This window comes from Molossus molossus, unplaced genomic scaffold, assembly GCF_014108415.1.
Source record: "Molossus molossus isolate mMolMol1 unplaced genomic scaffold, mMolMol1.p scaffold_m16_p_10, whole genome shotgun sequence".
Lineage (NCBI taxonomy): Eukaryota > Metazoa > Chordata > Mammalia > Chiroptera > Molossidae > Molossus > Molossus molossus.
This window is the reverse complement of record NW_023425345.1, coordinates 14,626,165-14,647,299: the sequence shown is the minus strand read 5'-3', so window position 1 is coordinate 14,647,299 and position 21,135 is coordinate 14,626,165. Positions and strand designations below refer to the sequence as shown.

The 21,135-nt window shown below is 41.1% G+C and overlaps 1 protein-coding gene across 1 annotated transcript in view; it reads left to right on the top strand.

The window, feature by feature from the left end:
* The window catches only part of UTP20 (UTP20 small subunit processome component), a 96,470-nt gene that overhangs the window by 24,989 nt on the left and 50,346 nt on the right, over positions 1-21,135 (top strand). The window contains exons 16-27 of the mRNA XM_036250972.1: positions 239-389; positions 1,034-1,096; positions 1,866-2,024; positions 3,036-3,112; positions 4,340-4,419; positions 4,766-5,009; positions 8,499-8,681; positions 12,187-12,277; positions 13,319-13,404; positions 13,982-14,107; positions 18,757-18,923; positions 20,912-21,120. Coding sequence (XP_036106865.1) covers positions 239-389; positions 1,034-1,096; positions 1,866-2,024; positions 3,036-3,112; positions 4,340-4,419; positions 4,766-5,009; positions 8,499-8,681; positions 12,187-12,277; positions 13,319-13,404; positions 13,982-14,107; positions 18,757-18,923; positions 20,912-21,120 — 1,636 coding nt within the window. The remainder of the gene's footprint in view (positions 1-238; positions 390-1,033; positions 1,097-1,865; positions 2,025-3,035; positions 3,113-4,339; positions 4,420-4,765; positions 5,010-8,498; positions 8,682-12,186; positions 12,278-13,318; positions 13,405-13,981; positions 14,108-18,756; positions 18,924-20,911; positions 21,121-21,135) is intronic.

Here is a 21,135-nt window from a genome sequence, read left to right as displayed (position 1 = left end):
TCAAAGCAGCATATTCTAATCCTGCCTCTGCCTCCAGCTAGCTGTGTCCTTGAGCACGTCACTCTCTGTCACTCGACCTCAGATTCATCTCTGAAACGATGCTAGATGTCCACATAAAACTCCTGCCTGATCCCTTCTACATTTCCTTCCTCAGTGATCATTTCCTGTGATTTCTGTTAGAATGGGAATGCTCTGGGGGACGTGGTACAGTTTGGGTCTAACACACATCTCGTTGCAGAATGTTTCCATTGGAGCCCTCCGTGCTGCTGCTGGCTGATCTCTATTATCAGAGGTTATCCTTATGTGGCTGCAAAGGGCCTCTTTCTGAAGAAGCTTTAATGGAATTGTTTCCCAAATTACAAGCAAACATTTCAACGGGTATATCCAAGGTAATGCTGTTTTGTGGTGTGTCCTCCGTCTCTCGTTTTTTTGTTTGTGTGTGTTGCCAGTGGTTGTCTCAGCTTCTTAATCAGAAAATGCTGCGGTGGGGTGATTCCTCTTTAAAGCAGTGGTTCCCGAACACTGACCTACAAACTGATCGCAGCTGGTCTAATTGGGGAGTTGAATAAAAATATAAATTCGGGGTCCCTAAACCCCACAATTCTGATACGGTAGGGATAAGGTTTTCTAAAGCCCTCTGGGTGATTCTGCTGCTCATTCAGGTGTATAGAAATACCTGACTGCGTTGTTTAAAGATTAAAATTACTAATGTCAATGGAATTGTAACTTAAGACTCTAAGCACTTATTCACGGAGATGCCTGTGATGTCACCGTTCAGAGAAACAACATGGTTTCATGTACAGCCTTCCTTTCCCGGTCTGGTCTGGTCACCAGGTGTTCCTGGTGCTGTTGAATAAGGTGTGGCTTGGTGTTGAGTCTGACGTCAGAGATAGAATGAGCTTGTGTTACTCTGATAAGTTGACAAGTGCTGTATTTTTCATAATTCTGTAAAACTTAGATTTCACTGACTATTAATCAGTTTCTTCTTACATTTAAACTTTGGACTTTGAAACATGCCTTTTATTTTCTCTAGATTCGGCTTTTGACAATAAGGATCCTAAACCACTTTGAGGTTCGACTTCCGGAACTAATGGAGGTATTTTAACTGTTCGATTTAATTTGATATATATTTTTATTTCCAAAATTTCAAATTCATAGAAAATCCAAGTACTATGTAAAGATCCACCATAAAAATTGATTTTTTTTTTTTTTTTGTAATTCTTATTCCTACCATGCCAACAAGGCCACCACTGAAACTGCACAGTTCATAGGTGAATATTATTTCAGACTTTTATAAACACACATAGAATGGAAACCAATGGTGCCGTGAAGGTTTTTTTGTATCAGTACCTCTCATCCTACCTCGTTTCTTCTGAAGTTGGAATAGCAGCCCCGGTTTAAAATGTCCTGTTGAACCAGCTCCCTGTGCATGGGTGCTTGGGTGAGCTGTTCACAGCTGTTCAGGACTTCGGTTTTACTGCAGTAAGCGTCCTTAAGGAGGTATTTCCATAATACAGGGATTACTTATGGAGGTAGAAATTGCTTCTTCTAGAAGTAGAATTGAATAGTAAAAATGCATATACATTTCCTTTACTTCAACCAGTGTTACCAATCAATTGAATCATTTTGAGGATTCCTTTCCTGTTTTGTCCTTGTCATTTCTAGACCAGCTACTAACCCTAAATTATCTATTGGAAAGTAAACAGTGCGAGGGAGAATGAATCATTTATCCCCCCCAAAAAAGTGCTGCTTCTTTAACTTAAAATATTAGTATGTCCCAGTTTTTATGTTGTAGACCTTGGGTCACATTTAATGCTTTTCTGGAAAATCACAACCCTGACGTGCCTCCCCGGTGCCCCCGCCAGGACGACGGGCTGTCGGAGCGGCAGTCAGCCTTCGCTGTGCTGCGCCAGGCCGAGCTGGTCCCGGCCACTGTGAACGATTACAGGGAGAAGCTCCTTCACCTGCGGAAGCTCAGGCACGACGTGGCGCAGACCGCAGTCCCCGACGGGCCCTGGCAGGAGGTAGAGACACTGTCCCCTTCTTAAAAAATTCTACTTATGCTTTTAGATCTGTTTTGCTGGCTTTTGGAAAAAGAAACATACCAAGTAGTCACCCAAAAAAATAATTTGTAAAACTAGATAAATCCTCAATTATCTTAGATACTTTGAGTTAGATGGCCCTATCAGTGGTTTCCACAGGAGAAAATTTCCTGTCCCCCTTCCCTGAAGATGGGTGTCGTGTGTGCAGGTGGGTAGGACGACTCGACGTCAGGTGTAAAGTCTGGTTTCTCCTCCAGATTATTTCATGGCCGCATGAAGTGAGGCCTCTGCCTTTTGTATCAGGGAATGTCTGTGCATGACCCTTGCGGGTGCATCACGGGTCCCTTTGGGAGGAAAGCGAAGTGGAGGCATTCCCCTTTCGATCAGAGCAGTTCTGTTCTTACCCTGCTGTAGATATTAGTGGCCTGTTCGTTCTGCTGCTGAAACAGTTACAAACAGCCTTACGTAATAGATCTGCCATTCTACGGATGCCTCCCCAGCACATAGAGACAGTGTGCTGGCAATGACTGTCACTGCAGAAGGCGCCTGAGGAAACGTTCCACCCTCCGAGTGGACTCTAATGCCGCAGCTGCCATTGCCAGCAGACTTCCTTAGGTTCTTCACCATCTGCACTGTACTGGTGACTTTTTCAAATTTTGTCTTAAAAGGTGATGCTGATAGCAGAGTTTATTAGGAGGGGATTCAATCATGGGTCAGATCTGTTCTTTTAAATATGTCTTTTTAACAATGAACATCTGGAATGAGTTTGAGAACTAGGTTTGCTTTAGTGATTCTTCTGTGTGACATAGCAAGTGACATTTTGGGGAGAGTTGGAAAATTATTGCTCACTGACTTTTGGATCGGTACCTACAACTTTTCCATAAAGCTCGAGCTTCTTTCCAAACCTCGGGATGTCTGGGTTGGGATGTTTGCATCTCGGTGCCGTTGTGTCGTAGTTCATCACCCACTCACTAGTCAGGGCTGTGATTGCAGGTGCCGCTTCGTTATTTACTAGGCATGCTGTATGTTAACTTCAGCGCGCTCTGGGATCCTGTGATTGAACTCATAAGGTAAGCATGGGTTAAATGGATGAAGCTCTTACATTTTAATTGCTGCAGATGACAGGGCCATTATTACACTCCTAGGTGTGATTTAAGTGAATAGGTGTGTACGGTATTTATGGCTCCCATAAATCTTTTGTGGAGTAGGGTGAAGAAAAAACAAGCATGAATTGTTCTCTCTGATGCCAGGTTTTCAACAGTTCAAATGTTATATGTATGTTTCTTTGTGCATTGAAATAACTTTGGAGTACTCTTTTTACTTTAAGTGACACATTGAATTTTTTAGTAACAAAGTATTGTATAGTTACATAATTTTATTTATGTATATTGAATCATTGAGCCAAACTCTAATATAAAAATAAGGACTTTCTCTGTGCCCTGGCCGGTTTGGCTCAGTGGTTGGAGCATTGGCCTGCGGACCAACGACTTATGGGTTGAATTCTGGTCAAGGGCACAGACCTCGGTTGCAGTTTGTCCCCGGCCCTGGTCGGGGTCGTGTGGGAGGCAACCAGTCAATGTGTCTTTCTCTCTCACTCTCCTACTCCATCTGAAGATAAATAGAAAAATATCCTTGGGTGAGGATTAAAATAAATAAATAAGTAAGTAAATAAAAATAAGGACTTTCTCTAAATAGAGGCCTGTCCTTCCCTCCTTAATGGGCCATATGTCATACCCCATGACTTCCACTGTGCCTTTAAAAATAGTCTTCTTATAGGTATCTATTTAGGTTTTTATTTACTTTTATTCATTGATTTTATTTTAATACACACCCAAGGATATTTTTCCATTGATTTTTCAGCTAGAATGGGAGGAAATAAGGAAGGGAGAGAGAGAAACATTAATGTAAGAGAGACACATCGATTGGTTGCCTCCTGCACAGCCCCAACCAGGGCCAGGGATGGAACCGCAACTGAGGTACATGCCCTTGACCGAGATTAAACCCAAGACTCTTTGATCCTTGGGCCAATGCTATAACCACTGAGCCAAACTGTCCAGGGCTCTACTTAAGTTTTTTAAAATACTGTTCAGTACTTTATGACTATAAAAATAATTTGTGGTCAGTGCAAGTATTTTGAAGAATATAGAAAAATACAAAAGTTGTTTATAATCCCACATTCAGAAATGATTTAGTTAACATTTTAGTTACATCCTTTCCTTTCACTTTTTTCCCTATGAAATATCTCAAAATAAGGATCATATCAACACCTTTCATTTTGTGACCTTTTTTTTTTTTAGCTCTCACGCACATGAAATGGAAAATAAGAAATTTTGGAATGTCTACTATGAACATCTAGAAAAAGCTGCTACACATGCTGGTACGTAAGGGACTGGGAAGAAAAGTCAGGGGGAAGAAAAGTGGTTACTTTCATTTATTTTTTGGTACGTGCCCCTAGCGGGAACCAAACCCGGGACCCTCTGGTCCGCAGGCCAATGCTCCAACCGCTGAGCCAAACTGGCCAGGGCTTACCTTTCATTTTTATTACTTAATTACACATGAAGTTGGGAAACAGAAATGAGAAACGTGTTATCTTATCGTTGGTAACCTTTGAAAGGGGTTACTGTTTCCTCATGTTACTAGAGAAAGGAATGCCCCTACTTGAGGAAACAAAAATGACAGATGTTAACATTTCTTTGATGGTTCTGGTTACTTTTTTCTTTCAGAGAAAGAACTGCAGAATGAGGTGCCAGATGAGGAGAAGTGCATTGGAGATGCAAGTTGGGAGCAGACCCAGGAAGGCAACGTTGGGGCGCTTTATCTGGAGCAGTTAACATTGAAAACCAGCTGTCAGGAAAGACTGGACCACACCAATTTCCGGTTTCTGCTGTGGCGAGCTCTGGCGAAATTCCCAGAAAGGGTAGAGGCCCGGTCCAGGGAGCTCTCCCCGCTTTTCTTGAGATTCATCAAGTAAGTGTTCTTTTCGTGGAGTATGTTTCTAGAGTGTCCTCAGTGCCTGGAAGAGAGGGTGCGAAGTGTTAAGCTCCCAGATTGGCTGAGTTGTTTTTACATCTGTCATGTTTGCAAATCACTGGCACATCTAAAAAGCACTGGCTCTGTCCTCTAACAGCTAAATTGGTTTGGCTCACCACTTAATTTTATATGAATTTGATTGGCCCACAAATGGTGTTAATAAAATACACCAGGTTACAAAAGGCTTTTGCGAGCCTGGTGGTAGTTTCTCAGTTGGTTGAGCATTGTCCTGTGCACCGAAAGGTTGCTGGTTGGATTTCTGGTCAGGGCACACGCAGAGGGTGACTGATGTTTCTCTCTCTCCCGTTCTCCCTCCCTCTCCTTTCCTCTCTCTAAGCATGCCCTCGAGTGAGGATTTAAACAAAAAAAAGGCTATGTGGAGTTAGCTCAGTGTACAAAGAGCTTGCTGTTTCTTACCCTGTTGGCTCATTGTGTTATTGTCTGCCTGCAGCTTAAAAGTATGTTTTCAGTCCCTCGATCCCAGCTACTGTTTTGAATCTCTTGAATATTTCCCATGATGCAGAGGAATGTACTCTCAAAAAATAACACGAGCTTTCTGGAGCATTTTTCTGTTTTGACTAGATAAGCTGTGTGAGAGTCAGATTGCTTTAAAACTAAAGATAAGGAATGTGGTGTATAGAACAGTTCTAATTAGTATACATGCATGTTTTCCAATACTGTTTCATTACATGGGACAAGGTTTTAGGACTAAGTTAGGCAGGCTGCGAAGCTCAACATGCCAGGCTTGCTCAGGGAGCAGCATGGAAGCCTGGGAGGCTGCAGCCGTGACCCGGAAGAAAGTCGAGACGAGGACAGAAAGTTAGCAGGAGACCGAGTTGTGTAAGACATTTAAGTGATAGTAAAGACTTTGGTTTGAATTGTCGGTGAAATGGGAAGACACTGGGAGGTTTAAACAGAAGGATGGCGTGACTTAAGTTTCCTTAAGGAGTTTCTGGCTGCTAGGTTGAGAGAAGACTAAGATGGCAGTGGTAGGAGTAGAGAGAGTAGAGAGTTAGGAGGAGATTGCAAAAACCTGGGGAAGAATAGATGATGGTGACTTGACCGATGTTAAGTAGTACGGATAATGAGAGGTCATTGAACTCTGGATACTTTGAAGGATTTCAGTTCAATAAGATATATTTTTGGAAAATTGCAACTAGATTATTCTGCAGGGTTTGCCAACATATCAGATGTGTGATGGTGGGGATGTGGGTATTGGGGAGGGTTGGGGAAGGTGCAGGAAAGAGGAAGGGAAAGATGTCGCTACGGGCTTGGCCTGCAACTGGAAGAACGTTACCATTTACTGAGATTGGGAGAGATGCAGAAGTTTGCAGATTTGTGGGGAAGATCAAGAGTTCATTTTTTAGATATGTTAAGTTTCAGATACCGAATAGACATCTAAGCAGAGATGGCAAGTAGGCCCTTGAATTTGGAATTTAAAGCTCAAGGGAAAGGTTTGGTCTAAAGGTAGTAAATCTGAGACTCATCGGTATAGAGAGGGAGCTGATGGGTTGCTGTTTAAGATCGAAGCAGCTTGTATGTGTGTGAGTATGCTGTGAAAGACCCCAAAGGGAGGGGGCACTCACAGTGCAGGGAGGGCATGGATTGCTCAAGCCATGTCTTTGAATGGTTAAGAGGGGTAGGATCCCTTGCATAAGGGAAAAGGTTACATGAATAATTCATTCTGGCAAAGGCTACAAGCGAAGATGCGGGCAGGTCAGTAGGTGGGATGGTGGAAGAGTAATGATTCTCTCTTCCACATAACTCTTTAGTCTTTTATTTGTAGAATGAGAACACTGATATTTAGGTTTTGAACACTGATATTTACCTCGTTTTGAAGATCACATAAAATAATGCTTATTAGTTATTTTCAAAATGTTTAAATTAAGATTAGTTAACACTGATTACCTATAATTAATACCTCTGTAGATGATCCAAACTAATGGAAACCCAAATGTCACTTTTAATTCTGGCCTTGAAATATATTATGGGCTTTTTGTTTTCATTTTTGGCTAGAAATTTACCTTTCTAAATTCCTGTCAAATAATTCGATATTAGAGCTAACTTGTGAATGACTCCCTTGTAAGCATTCTCTGAGAAGAATCATCAACAGTCAAGCAGGAACGAATGACTCACAATGACCGAAACACCCAGTGACAGGTGACAGTGACAGTGAATTAGTACTTGCTGTGTAGACACTGTTGTAAGTGCTCTGTGTGAATTATATTTAATAAATGAGCGAGTGAGCACGCTGTGCATGGAGATAAAGGTTAAAGATAAGTTATGATGTCATGTGGTTAATTGAATGTTGAGAGTATAATACAGATGTTATCAAATCTGTAATGATACAGTTTGTAACTGACAGAGCAACTTTGCTCATTTCATTTATTCATCCATTTTTTTAACTTATTAGGTGAGAACAGATAGCTGAATATGGTAGCATCTCAACCCTCCAGTTGTAGTTGAGGGTATTAACCTGGGATTTCCTCCAGGTGTGTTGATAAGGTAATATCCTAAAACATGCTATTTTATCAGTATATTTTTGAGTGAGGACTTTTATGTCCGAGCAGTTCCCTTCCATCTGTAGCTTGGTGCCATGCACAAAACAGACAAGAAGACGATAATTGTTGGATGAGTGTGTTAAAGCGACACAAAACAAATGAAGTGAAGGACAGCGACAGCCTTCTAGATGATACTAGTTACCTGCAGCATGGTCCAGAACTAAAGGGTGGGATTCATGAAGAACAAATGTGAATGCCAACTGCACATGCTTAGTTTAGAGGAGACAAACCTAAAGACTTACTGATTCTATTGTCCAGACATTGAGTTGAGTTTGTGTCGTGTTGTGACTGTCCCTAAAAGCGATGCAGTTGATAGTTCCATCTTCTTATCAGACCACATACCCAGAGGACTGAATTTTTTTGCAGCCGTATACGGAGTAAAATGTATCTGGTTCAAAAGTGACCAACGTAATCTTAATGCTATACTTTCAGTACAGCAAAAGTAGGTTTACAGTCGTGATACAAATAATACAATAATAACACAAGAATAAACTCCGTGTTTTGTGTGTTCACAACTGTAAACCCACTTTTGCCCACCCCTCTACTGTAATTCACCCCTACACCTGCCTGCCCTGGTTGTGTTTTCGGAGACAGGGAGGCTGATTTCAGCTCAGTCCAAAGTAGACATTTCAAATATTTCCAACAGCATAACAGTGGAACAGGCTGTCTTCTGCAGTTAGTGACTGGGTTGTTGAGTAGGGTTCTTCCGAGGGGCTGGCTACAGCAGAGTAACGTAGAAGAGACTTGACTAAGGTGCCTCCGCTGTCTCTTCCACATGCGAGTCTGTGGACTGTGGACATCGTTGTGACAAACAGAATTAGGACATTTCAGCTTCACCTGCCTTGTATCACTCTGTCCGCTGCAGCAATGAGTATTACCCAGCAGATCTGCAGGTTGCTCCGACCCAGGACCTGAGAAGAAAAGGCAAAGGAGTGCTGGCGGAGGAAACAGAAGAACCTGCCGCTGGAGACGACGAAGAATTGGATGAAGAGGCGGTGCCCCAAGATGAGCCCTCTCAGAAGAAGACGACAAGAAGAGCTGCGACCAAGTAAGTTCAGTGTCACTGCTAGATGCCACATCCGTGGTTCTCGGAGGGACGTGTGGAGATCTCTTAGGGCCTGGGGCAGACAAGGTGACCTGCTCAGATAATTATATGCATAAGTGCTGTATCTCCCTGGGTTGTTGTTTTTATTTTTACAGCTCAAAGAAAGCTATCAGTCTTTCAAGTTTTTGGGTTGTTTGTTTCTTATTTAGAGTTGGAATCATCTAATCATAGCTACTTTTATGCATGAAATTGCTGGGGCCCAGAGCTGCTAAATGCTCTTTGGCCCTGACTGGTGTTGCTTAGAGGTTAGAGCATCAACCCACCCACCAAAGTGTCATGGGTTCAATTCCCAGTCAGGGGCACCTACCTGGGTTGCAAGTTCAATCCCTGGCCTTGTCGGGGGGTGTGTGGGAGGCAGCCAGTCAATGTGGCTCTTTCACATCAATGTCCCCCCCCCACTCTCTCCTTTTCACTCTCTCTAAAAATAAATAACTGCTCTCTGACCCGTCGTTCACTTTTCATAGCACCAGGGCACCGTGTTTGTGTGCCAGGGAAACACGTAATGAAACATCTGTCCTCTTATAAATAAACGTGTCAGCACTTTTGCTTTGCCTTTTGACTTGACTCCTCCTGGTTACTTTTTTCCCGTGCTGTTATATTCTCTCTCTTATTCTTTGGGTAACTCATTTACCTAAATTGCTAGACTCTTGAGAAAAACAAGAAGTGGTCATGCTTGTAGAAGATACTCCAGCTACTTGAAGATCTTCTGCACTGGGGTAGCAGCAGTCCACTGGGTTTGGTGATGCTGTGTTCTTCTAGCACTTTCTGCATCTACTGAATTGTTCCCATGAGCCAGTTATTAGTTCATCCATTCAGCAACTGTATTGAGTGCCTTTTGCTAATTGCTGGGCTGCAGAGGTAGCTGGTCCGTAGTCTCTGCAATTCAGGAAGCACAGGCTGATGCCTGGTGAAATATTTTTATAGAGGAAATATTTTTAAAAGAGTTATGGGAGCACAGTAAAAAATGACTTCATTCAACCACACAGGGAAGACTTTTACAAAGTATAAGGCACCTTTGAAGCTGAAAGACAGAAGTTTGCCAGCAGCTAGGGCAGGGAAGGACTCGACAGCCAATGGAAATAGTGTGTAAAGTGCAGGGGAAGAAAGGTCATGGTCAAGCTTCGTGCAACTAGAGTTTCTTCTCTGCTGCTACCTTTTCACAGCTCTGGATAGTCGATTCCCACGCCCTTCCTAAGGCGCATTGCTGTTTTCATCTTTAGATCCTTCAGCATAAAAGCCCACAAAAGATTGGTCCTCCTCCTTGTTTGGTGAATAAACAAATAAGTTATTTATCCAGTGAGACCCCCTCCTTTCTCATCCTGAATCTTTCCTCCTCCTACTCTGTCCCTGCCTCATTTATGCCAAATGAAATTCTGTTCGTTTTTCAAGACAGTTCCCTTACTGAGGCTTTTCTTGTCTTTTAAACTGCAAGTTATCTTACCCTACTTTAAACTTTCATAACAGCCATTTATACCACCATCATGGAGCTTATCCTTGCCTTGAATAGTTAACTTTTTATACATCTTCCAGGAAAATCAGAAACTCTCGAAGGATGAGGTCCATGTCTTAATTAATTTTTCTGTGCTCTGTAGTCAGACCAAGGCTATTGCTAATATATGCAATGATTGAAAATATGAGTCAATCTGATAATCATGATCTTGGTGCCATCTCTGTATATTCATAGTCCAAGTTTATAATCCTTCATGGAGCACACTCCTCACTGGCAAGTATTTAATGAGAATGTCCAGATGAGCTCCTGTTGTCTTTGGCTCTTTAAGGATAACTGGTACATAAAAAATACCTAATAAGTGTTGGGGGAGGAGTGGATGTGTCAGTAGAAAAATTTTAAAGTTTATTTGTTAAACTGCAAGCCCTCAATGGTAAATAATCACAAGGACATTGCATTAGTCAGTGCTCATTAGAAATAGAACCAACAGAATGGAGATACATGTGTATATATACATGTATAAAGAAATTTGTTTTAAGGATTGGGCTCACGTGATTATGGGAGCCAGCAAGCCCAGAATTTTCAGGGCAGTATTGCAGGCTGGAAACTTGGGCAGGATTTGATGCTATAGTCGTGAGTCTGAAATCCATAGGGTAAGATTTCCATGTGGCTTGGCCAAGTTGACACATCAGACTGACCATCACAGACATTTAAGCTAAATATGAACGGCAGTGCTACCCTTACCCCTAGTTCTTGACCGTAGCAGAAGAGGCCACAAGACCCAGCTTGGGTTCTCTGTCAGCTAGTAGGACTTCCACAGCGGTGCTCTCTGTTGTCCGGACAGAGACGTGCCTCGTTGGCATTCCTCGGAGCAGAAGCCCGCAGCTCATGTTCTTTCATCTAGTCCTCACAGGAGAAACAGCCAGAGGTCTTGTCCTTGTCCAGGTGAGGCAGCTGAGCATCCGAGACATGCATTAACCAACCTTCCCCAAAACCACGGCTCAGAGTGACAGGACCTTGCATGCAGCTTGGTTGTTACCCCTCTCCACGTATCCCTGAAACAGGAAAATGAAATCCCTGCAGACTGTAACAGTTCCTTGTTCAGGGTTTTTTAAAAAGTTTTAATACATTTACAAAGTTTATGCAGAGAGAAAACAGTTTTCTCAAATATTCTTTTTTTTTTATTAATCCTCACTCGAGGATATTTTTCTATTTATATTCAGATAAAGCGGGAGGGAGGGAAAAAGAGGGAGAGAGAGAAACATCAGTGTGAGGGGGACACATCGACTGGTTGGCTCCCGCACGGCCAGGGCTGGGGACAAACTGCAACCGAGGTACATGCCCTTGACCGGGAATCAAGCCTGCACATTCCATAGGCCGACGCTGTAACCGCTGAGCCAAACCAGCTAGGGCCTCAAGTGTTCTTAAAACATCATAGCATCCGTGGATTAGAAAGTTTAGCAAGTGCAGTAGAAGCTCTCTTCTTGGTCTGTTTTATAGATGATGTCATTTACCCTGAGGCAACCCCAGCTTCAGATGAACTTTCAGCCACAGATCATCACCCTTTCTTCCTCCTTGGAGCAAGAGCCATGGTTAGCTAAACTTGGACCTCTGTTGCCTGACATCAGTGTTTATGTTGTATGACCATAAGGAAGAATAGAAGCTAGACAAGGAATCATTCCAAAATTCACCTGCACACAACTTTGAAATGTATTACTATTTGACTATTTTTCTTCTACGTTTGGCTTAATTTAAGCCTTTCTAAGCGTACCCTGAATGATTTTCTGTGGTGGGAAACCTGGATTTCATGGGAGGCTTGCCTGAGATTTGCAATTTCTGGACAGTAATTTTTTTAAATGCAAGTAATTAATACTTGTTTGTGAAATTATAGTTAAGGTTTGTGGAATAATTGTCAGCCACTAAAATTGGTGGGTCTTATCATCTTAAGAAAATAATCTCTGTTCTTTCATTTTATGGTACCCTCTCCCTTTTTTTTTTAAGGCAGTTAATCGCTCATTTGCAAGTTTTCTCTAAGTTTTCAAATCCACGGGCCTTATATCTGGAATCCAAATTATATGAACTCTATCTTCAGGTAAGAAAATAAAGTCTCACCTGTGCAATATTTTGTGAATTATTCTCTACCATTTTCTTTGCCAAATAACTTTTAGGTGTTCAATAATTGTTGACTAGAACCCATCTGCATTTTAGTATATGTATATTTTAAACTAATAGACATTGTCTTGAGAAACAGTTTTAGACAGTACTAATTTATTTGATTTTAAAGGCATTTTGGATGATCAAACATTGAGTATAGTGAAGCACAATTATATCATGGGAAGTAGCTTTTAGAAGGGCATGAGGATTGTACCAGGATCAGTTGGCTTTTTATCACTTCTTGGTAAGTTAGTCTGATGGAGTGCTAGAGTTTCAGGCTCTGTTACGTAGAGTGGAAGCAGGTAGTTGGCATAATAGTCTGGTACAGTCACAATATATGACCCTGAATTCCAGGAAAGGTTGAAGAAAAAATGTAATGTCAGAAGCAGAGTAAGAATTGGATGTCGTCCTCAGCCATCTGGGAAACAAACTTTATTTTTTCACTTAGGTGTTTTTTTAGATGAAACAATTCATTTTGGCATTTCAGCAGAATTTATCCGTGTCTGCCCATACTTTGGATACAACTTGTTTATAAAGCCAGAGCTCAAGTCTCAGTTGTCCACAGGAAGCAAAGTTCTGAGCTGCCTGCAGAGAGGCCTCAGAGCAGGTCTTTCCTGGTGGTGTACTGGCGACCGTTACTTTCACTGTATTGTAAAGAACGTTTGCTCAGCACAGGACCAGCTCGTTGGGCGTAAATCCCGGTCATGTAGGGAACTGGTCTTGGCCAAAAGACTGATAGCCCAAAGGTCTGGCGTGCAGGATGCAGATGTCGAATTTTGTTTTAGTCTTTGCTCATATTCTCTTTGTCCACCTTTAACCCAGGGAAATGTTAGGCTTTTGACAGGAATTAGTGTTAAACCACATCTAAAAATTTAGATTCTGAGAAACCTAATTTTACAGATTATCACAAATAAATTGCTATCCCGTGGTATGCATATATGTGACTTCCTTGATTTATTCTATGAAATGTCATTCTTAGTTGTTGCTGCACCAAGATCAAGCGGTACAGAGAATAACCCTGGACTGCATAATGACGTACAAACAGCCCCATATCCTCCCTTACAAGTAAGTTATTTGAAGCTAAAGAAGTGGTAGTTCTTTGGTTGATTTTTATCTTTCTACCTGAGAGCCTCTTCTAAAGCAATTTTGTTAAGGCCTTGGAAATTTCCCTCTTTTCTAAGGTAATCATTGTGCTATTTTAGATAAGAAATGAAAACTGGGAGTATATTTGCTTGTTAAGAGGGCTTCCTCATAGATCTAATAAGGTAGGAAAGAGAATATTAATTGAAAAGTGTGTATTGAGAAGATTATATCATTTTTCCTTGCTTATATGTCTTAAAATTTTGGTGATTACTTAGCAAATCATAATAATCACTCTAAAAGCGGAAGAAAGCTTTTGTATTATGCTCCTTGAAACAGCTGAATTATTGAGTAAATCTGACTCTCTCTGATTCCTTTTATCTTTTAGAATTTGAAAACCTGTTATTTTAGAAGGTATTTTTCTGAAGAATTTTCTTAATGGATGTCAACTACTTTATAGACTATGCTTTACTATCTATTCTAGCTACAATAGTACTCCACAATATAACACTTTTTAGAAAGATTATTAAGTGATGATTTGTGCTGTATTCTATTTTTAAAGGGAAAACTTGCAAAGACTGCTTGAAGACAGAAGTTTTAAGGAAGAGATAGTGCATTTTAGTATTTCAGAAGATAATACAGAAGTGAAAACAGCCCACCGAGCAGATCTGTTTCCTATTCTGATGAGGTATTTGTACTGTTTAAATTCAGATATTTTTAAATAGTTGATCACAAAAACAATTGTAAGTATTAGTAGTATGATTCTTTCAGTAGTTGTAATGGAATGTTTCATTTTGTATTCTTTTTTTGTTTGTTTTTTAACTTATCTTTCTTGTTGAATGTATTACAGATGTTCTTCCTTTTTTCCCCTATTGACCCCCTCCTCCTTGCTCCCACCCTCCTCCTGCCTTCCCCACACTACTGTTGTGTCCACTGGTTATGCATATAAGTTCTTTGGTTTATTTCTTCCCACCCCCCATCACCCTTCCCTTTGAGGTTTGTCAGTCTAGCAACCAATTTGTACCTCTTAATCCCTTCACCTTTTTCATGCATTCCCCCAACCCTCCTCCCACCTGGCAGTCAACAGAATATTCACTGTATCTATGAGTCTGTTTCTGTTCTGCTTGCTCATTTTGTTTGTAGATTCAATTGTTGATAGATATATATTCATTGCCATTTTATTGTTCATATTTTTTATCTTCTTTTTCTTCAAGAAGACCTATTGACATTTCATATAATACTGGTTTGGTGGTGATGAACTCCGTTAGCTTTTTCTTGTCTGGAAAACTCTTTATATGTCCATCAATTCTAAATGATAACTTTGCAGGATAGAGTAATCTTGGTTGTAGGTTCTTACTTTGTATACTTTGAATATTTCTTGCCACTCCCATCTGGCCTGCAAAGTTTCTTTTGAGAAATCAGATGACAGTCTTATGGGAACTCCCTTGTAGGTAATGAACTGCTTTTCTCTTGCTCCTTTAAAGATTCTCTCTTTGTCTTTAACCTTTGGCATTTTGATGATCTTGTGTCTTGGTGTGGGTCTCTTGGGGTTCATCTTGTTTGGGACTCTCTGTGCTTCCTGGACTTGTATGTATATCTGTTTCCTTCACCAAGTTAGGGAAGTTTTCTGTCATTATTGTTTCAAATAGGTTTTTAATTTCTTGTTCTCTCTCTTCTCCTTCTGACAGACATCCCCATGATGTGAATGTTGGCACGCTTGAAGTTGTCCCAGAGGCTCCTTACACTATCCTCATTTTCTGAATTCTTTTTCTTTTTGCTGTTCTGATTGGATATTTTTTGCTTCCTTATGTTCCAAATCGATGGTTTGCTTCTTGGCTTTACCTACTCTACTATTTAGTCCCTGTAAATTATTCTTTATTTCAGTTAGTGCCTCATTCATTTATGACTGTGCATCCTTCATTTCTGACTGGCCTTTTTTTATGCTCTTGAGGTCCTCACTAAGTTCATTGAGCTTCTCACTAAGTTCATTGAGCATCCTTTTAAGTAGTGTTTTGAACTCTGCATCTGTTAGGTTGCTCATCTCCATTTCATTTAGTTCTTTTCCTGGAGTTTTGTTCTGTTCTTTCATTTGGGATGTGTTTCTTTGTCTCCTCATATTGGCTGCCTCCCTGTGTTTGTTTCTATGTATTGGATAGAGTTGCTATGTCTCCTAGGCTTCCTAAGGTAGCCTATTGTAGTAGGTGTCCTGTAGAGTCCAGTGACACAGCCTCCCTGATCACCCCAGCTGGGCCCTCCAGGTACACCCCTTGTGTGGACTTTCTACCCTTCTGTTGTAATTGAGTCTTGATTGCTGTTGGCATGTTAGTGGGAGGGATTAACTCAGGTTGATCAGCTTCAAGGACTGGCTGTGCCCACTGACCTCTGACTACTTTGGAGGACCAGCTGTGCAGGGGCCCCCCACACAGAACAAGATTTACTTCATCAGGGCTCTTGTACCCACTGAGTCCACTCCTTGAGTGTGTCACTTGTGGAGGTGGTTGGGTGGTGGTGCTTCGCCATGGTCTGAAGCTGTCCACTGGGTATGCCGGCTCTGGGGTAAGGTCAGCCACTGCCTGTGTTCTACCCAGGGCCACCAGGCATAAGCTACAGAGCGATCTACAGATGGCTGCTTGTGCTGGGCTTGGAGGTGCCCAGGCCAAGCCAAGTTGTGAACCAAGGCTGGCTGCTTCTAGTGCAGGCCCTGTGGCCACTTAGTGAAAGGTATGGAGCTTGCTGAGACCAGATGCTGCTTGTTTGAGAGAATTTAGGAAAATCTGAAGCAGGATCCAAGACAGGCCAATCCTATGGTAAAGCCACTGGAAACAGCTTCGGTGGGTCTGAAAGTTGGGTGGGGAGGAGCCTCAGGGAATCACCAGGGCAGGGCAGACAGTATGAGCCAGGTTGCTGGAGCCCCAGATATGGTGGCCTTTGGCTGCCCCCGGGGAAGGGCTCACCAAAGGAGCAAGGGCCTCCGGCAGCACATCTGTCTGTCCAGGAGAAACTGCCCCTCCAGCTCTGGTCCAGATGCCAAACAACTCAGTTCTTCACTGTGTGTCTCTGGTACCTTTCAAGCTGCCTCCCCCATGCTGGAGCTAGTCTCGATGTGGTTTCTTTAATTTCGTTGTAGGACTTCCATTCAGCTTGATTTCAGGTGGTTTTGTGTGATGGTTCTTATATAGTTTAGTTGTAATTTTTATGTGGTTGTGGGAGGGACAAGTACGGCGTTTACCTACCCTGCCACCTTGACTGGAAGTCCTATATTTTCTTTTGATTTTTTTTTTAGATTGGGTCTTTTGAGGTAGTCACATTGATGTAGAGCAGCAGTTTTTAACCTGTGGGTTGTGACCCCTTTGGGGGTCGAACGACCCTTTCACAGGGGTCGACCCTTTCACAGGGGTCGCCTAAGACCATCGGAAAACACATATTTCCGATGGCGATTCATAACAGTAGCAAAATTACAGTTATGAAGTAACAATGGAAATAATTTTATGGTTGGGGGTCACCACAACATGAGGAACTGTATTAAAGGGTCACGGCATTAGGAAGGTTGAGAACCACTGCTATAGAGACTTCAGAATATTTTGTCCCTAAACATGAGAAAATATCTTGCCATGGTGTTATTTTAATAACAATGATAAAGTTAAATTCAATATTGCTCTGTTTTACTATTGAGAAATAATAAAAATAATTCATGTAAGGTATGTAAGTGTTTGTGACATATAAAAGCGGTTGACTTTTAACCATCTTCAGCACAAAACTTTCTTACTTGTTTTAATAGTTTTCATTGGATTTTCTTGGTCAAAAAAATAATAGTAAATAACAGTCATCAGTCAGATTGTTAGTTCCTATTTAAAAACCCTTTGAGATCCCGTGTTCTGTGACTAAAATAGAAAATCCTTACTGTGCAGAGGGCCTGGAAGGGCCTAGCCCAGGTGGTCTCTCTAAGCACATCCCTTCCATTTACCGCCTCCTTTGCTTGGAACAGGTGACAGTTAACTCCTCTTCACTCAGCCTCATCTCAAATGTCACATTATCAGAGATACCTTCCCTGACCACTTTATGTAAGATCGCACCTCCTTATCACTCTCTCGTCCTTTTCCTCTATTTTTCCACAGTACTCAGTCATCCTGTATAGCCTCTTTCTGTTTATCTCCCTTGCTAGAAGGTGAACTCTATGGCCTTTAGTAAATATTGGTCAGATTGATTTTTGTGTTCTCTTTTATGATGTAAAACCTCTTTTTTTCCTTAAATGTACATATTACCTACATAGCCTACAAGAATTCACTGTGGTGGTGGTGGTGGTTATCCTTGTCTTGCTCCTGGATTTAACAGTAATGCTTCTGGAACAAGCACTTTTACAGTGTGGTCTGCTCTGTCTTGACAGGGTCTGTCCTTGAGACACTGTCCAGAGGTCCACAAGGTCAAAACTTTTTTCATAATACTGCTAAGACATTACATCAGAGAGTTTTATCATGTTAAGATAATAGCTTTCATTACTGAGTTATTTAATATTTCGTCAGGAATAGATGCTGAATTTTATTAGAATGCTTATTAAGCATGTAATAACTTTTCCTATGAGCCACTGGCCTATATTAATCTACTAGATTTTACTAATGATTCTTTCTTGCATTTCTGGGATAATCCTTATTTGGCTTGTTTTAATGTAGCACTGGATAGTGTATTTAGAAACATGTTCATAGGAAGACTAGTATATGGTTTTATTTTTGTTTCTTAACCCTTCTCAATATCACAGTTATATTACTTTCATAAATGGAAAAGGACCATGTCCTGCTTTCTCTCTTCTATGAAACTTTATGTTATAGAATTCGGGTTTTTTTTTAATGTTTAAAAAATTCATCTGTAAGACTATATGAGTTCCGTGTTTACTCATGATTAGTGGCCTATTTAGGTTTTCTTCTTAAGTTATCTTTGTTTATGTATACATGATTTTCCCCCCATTCTTTTACCCATTTAACTGAAATTTTTCTAGTTTCCTTGTTTTACTTACAGTTGTATTCTCATTTTATTCACTTTCAATCTATATATACTTGTTTTTATTCTTTGATTAGACTTACCTTTGGCTTGCCTGTTTTATTGCAGTTTTTTTCTCCTTTATTATTTCCTCCTTCCTGCTTTCCTTAGCCTTGTTTTTTTGTTAATATTATTTACCTAAATGTCTACGTGAAGTATCTAATTTCTATTTTCATTCTTCTTTGTTTTATAGTGTATGCACTTAAATCTGTTCCGTTGCTATGCTACCCTTTTCAGGAAGACAACACCACTAGTATTGTGTTTTAAGATTGATGTGCAAACAAACTAATGTTCTTTTGACTCTAGGATTTTGTATGGTCGAATGAAGAATAAGACTGGGAGTAAAACTCAGGGGAAATCTGCTTCGGGCACCCGCATGTCCATTGTTCTGAGGTTCCTTGCTGGGACCCAACCTGAGGAGATCCAGATATTCTTAGACCTGCTGTTTGAACCTGTTAAGCACTTCAAGAATGGTAACCATCACCTACTCGGCCCCCTGAGTGTGTTGTTTGCTGTAGACTTCTGATGTCTCAGGCTGTTTCCCATGCTCTTCAGCATCTTTCTCATGGGGTTGCTCCTCCCACTCTCAGTGGTGGGCTTTTTAGCTGAGACGCAGCCCATCCCCAGCTTAATTGGATTAGGTGCGGCTCGCATTTGATGGCAGCTGATCAGCACCCATGTGTTAGGACCCCTTGATTAGAAAATGTGTATTTTTGGTGCTGTTGTGCATCTAGGACATTTGAGAATAGTACTTATCTATCTGCAATGAATGAACTTCTCATTAGAAGTTTGAACCATGCTACAAAATTAATCTTAATTGATATTATTCATTCCCTGAGGCATTCATCTACTAGGTAATGATTTGTTGAATACTTCCTGTAACCCAAAACTCTGTTGAAAATAGAAATCTGAGTATTTACAATCTCTGCTCTCGACCTCATAGTCTAAACAAAGTGGGTATAGAAGGTATTCAGTGAGCAGTGATGCTCTGTGGTATGCTCTCTGATATGCTGTATTAATAATTAATAATATAGTAATGGCTAACATTTATTGAGTGCTTACTTCATGTCAGACATTATGATGGGTCTCTTTACGAACAGTTCAGTTGAACCTTAAAGCAACCACATGAGGTGTCATTACTTTTTGTCCCCATTTTACATATGTAGAGACTGAAGCTTAGAGAGATATTTTGTCCATGGTCACTCAGCTAGAAAATGGTTGGTATTCTAGCCCAGGTCATTTTGACTATGAAACCTCTAATCCGGTTTCATAATTACTTTGCTTTAGGCCAGCATATTTATTTGTAGGGTAATGTGTGGCATTTGTTTTGTATTTTTTCTAGGAAAATAGATTCAGAGGTTAAAAAGGTTTTCACTCAGTATTATACTGGCCTGTGAGAAAGGTTGGCTGTAGTGAAACCATGTTTCAGTTTAGCTAATAGCCTCCATTGTAAGAGGGAGCTACAAGTGATACTCTCGCCCGTGGGCCACTTAGGGCTGAATCCATGAGCCATGACTCATACTGTTAGAAGTCAAACTCAAGCAATAAAAATTCCATTCTTTTAGGTAAATTATGAAATAAGTTTATAAAGGACTTTTATTTATTTCCCAGGAGCTACAAGAGAAATAAAACATTTGATTCTCAGCCTTCAAGGAGCTTATAGTACAAGACATTTTCTTTGAAACAGCGGAAGTCAGCATAGTGAAAGCTGAGAGGGAGAGAGAGCTTGGAGCGTTTCTAGATGGAAGGAAAGACTGTTAGTAGCTCAGGTTTTGAGAAATAGTGTAAGTAGGATGAGGATTGGGTTTAGAGACTTACACTGTAACAAGCTTCTTCACCTTTTTTTTTTTTGATAATCCTCACCCGAAAACATTTTTGCATTTATCTTCAGATAGAGTGGTGGGGGGAGGGGAGAGAAAGAGAAACATTGTTGTGAGAGAGACACATCGAGTGGTTGCCACCCACATGACCCCGGCCGGGACCAGGGACAAACCGCAGCCAAGGTATGTACCCTTAGTGGGAACTGAACCTGGGACTCTCCGGTTCGAGGGCCGACACTCTATGTAACCGCTGAGCCAAACCAGCCAGGGCTTCTTCCTCTTTTTTATCCTTCAGTTTCTCATCTGTAAAGTGATAATACAGAGTGGGGCAAAAGTATGCTTACAATTTGTGAGTATGCAAAACACAGGGTTTATTCCTGTACTGTTGTTTTGTTTATTGTATTATTTTCCATATGAACAACTGCAAACCCTCTTTTGCCCCTCTCTGTAGTAAAACCGACCATACCTAGCTCATTGACTATTGGGTAAGGATCAGGAGAAAAATCAATGAGGAAGGTATATTGTCATCTATAAATTATTATAACAATAGAACATATTACTGAGGGAAATTGAAAGAAAGCTGTCATAAATAACAAGCTAAAATGTTTGTCCATGCTCTGTCTGTTCCTCGGTTTCCCCAGGAGAAAGCCATTCTGCAGTCACCCAGGCAGTAGCAGACTTGGATTTGTCTAAAGTTCTCCCGTTAGGCCGCCAGCATGGGATCTTAAACAGCCTTGAAGTGGTGTTGAAGAACATCAGTCATCTGATCAGCCCGTACTTATCACAGATCTTGCAGATTCTGCTCTGCATGGCTGCGACTGTGTCACACGTTCTCGACCAGCGGGAGAAGGTAGGAGAGCCTCAG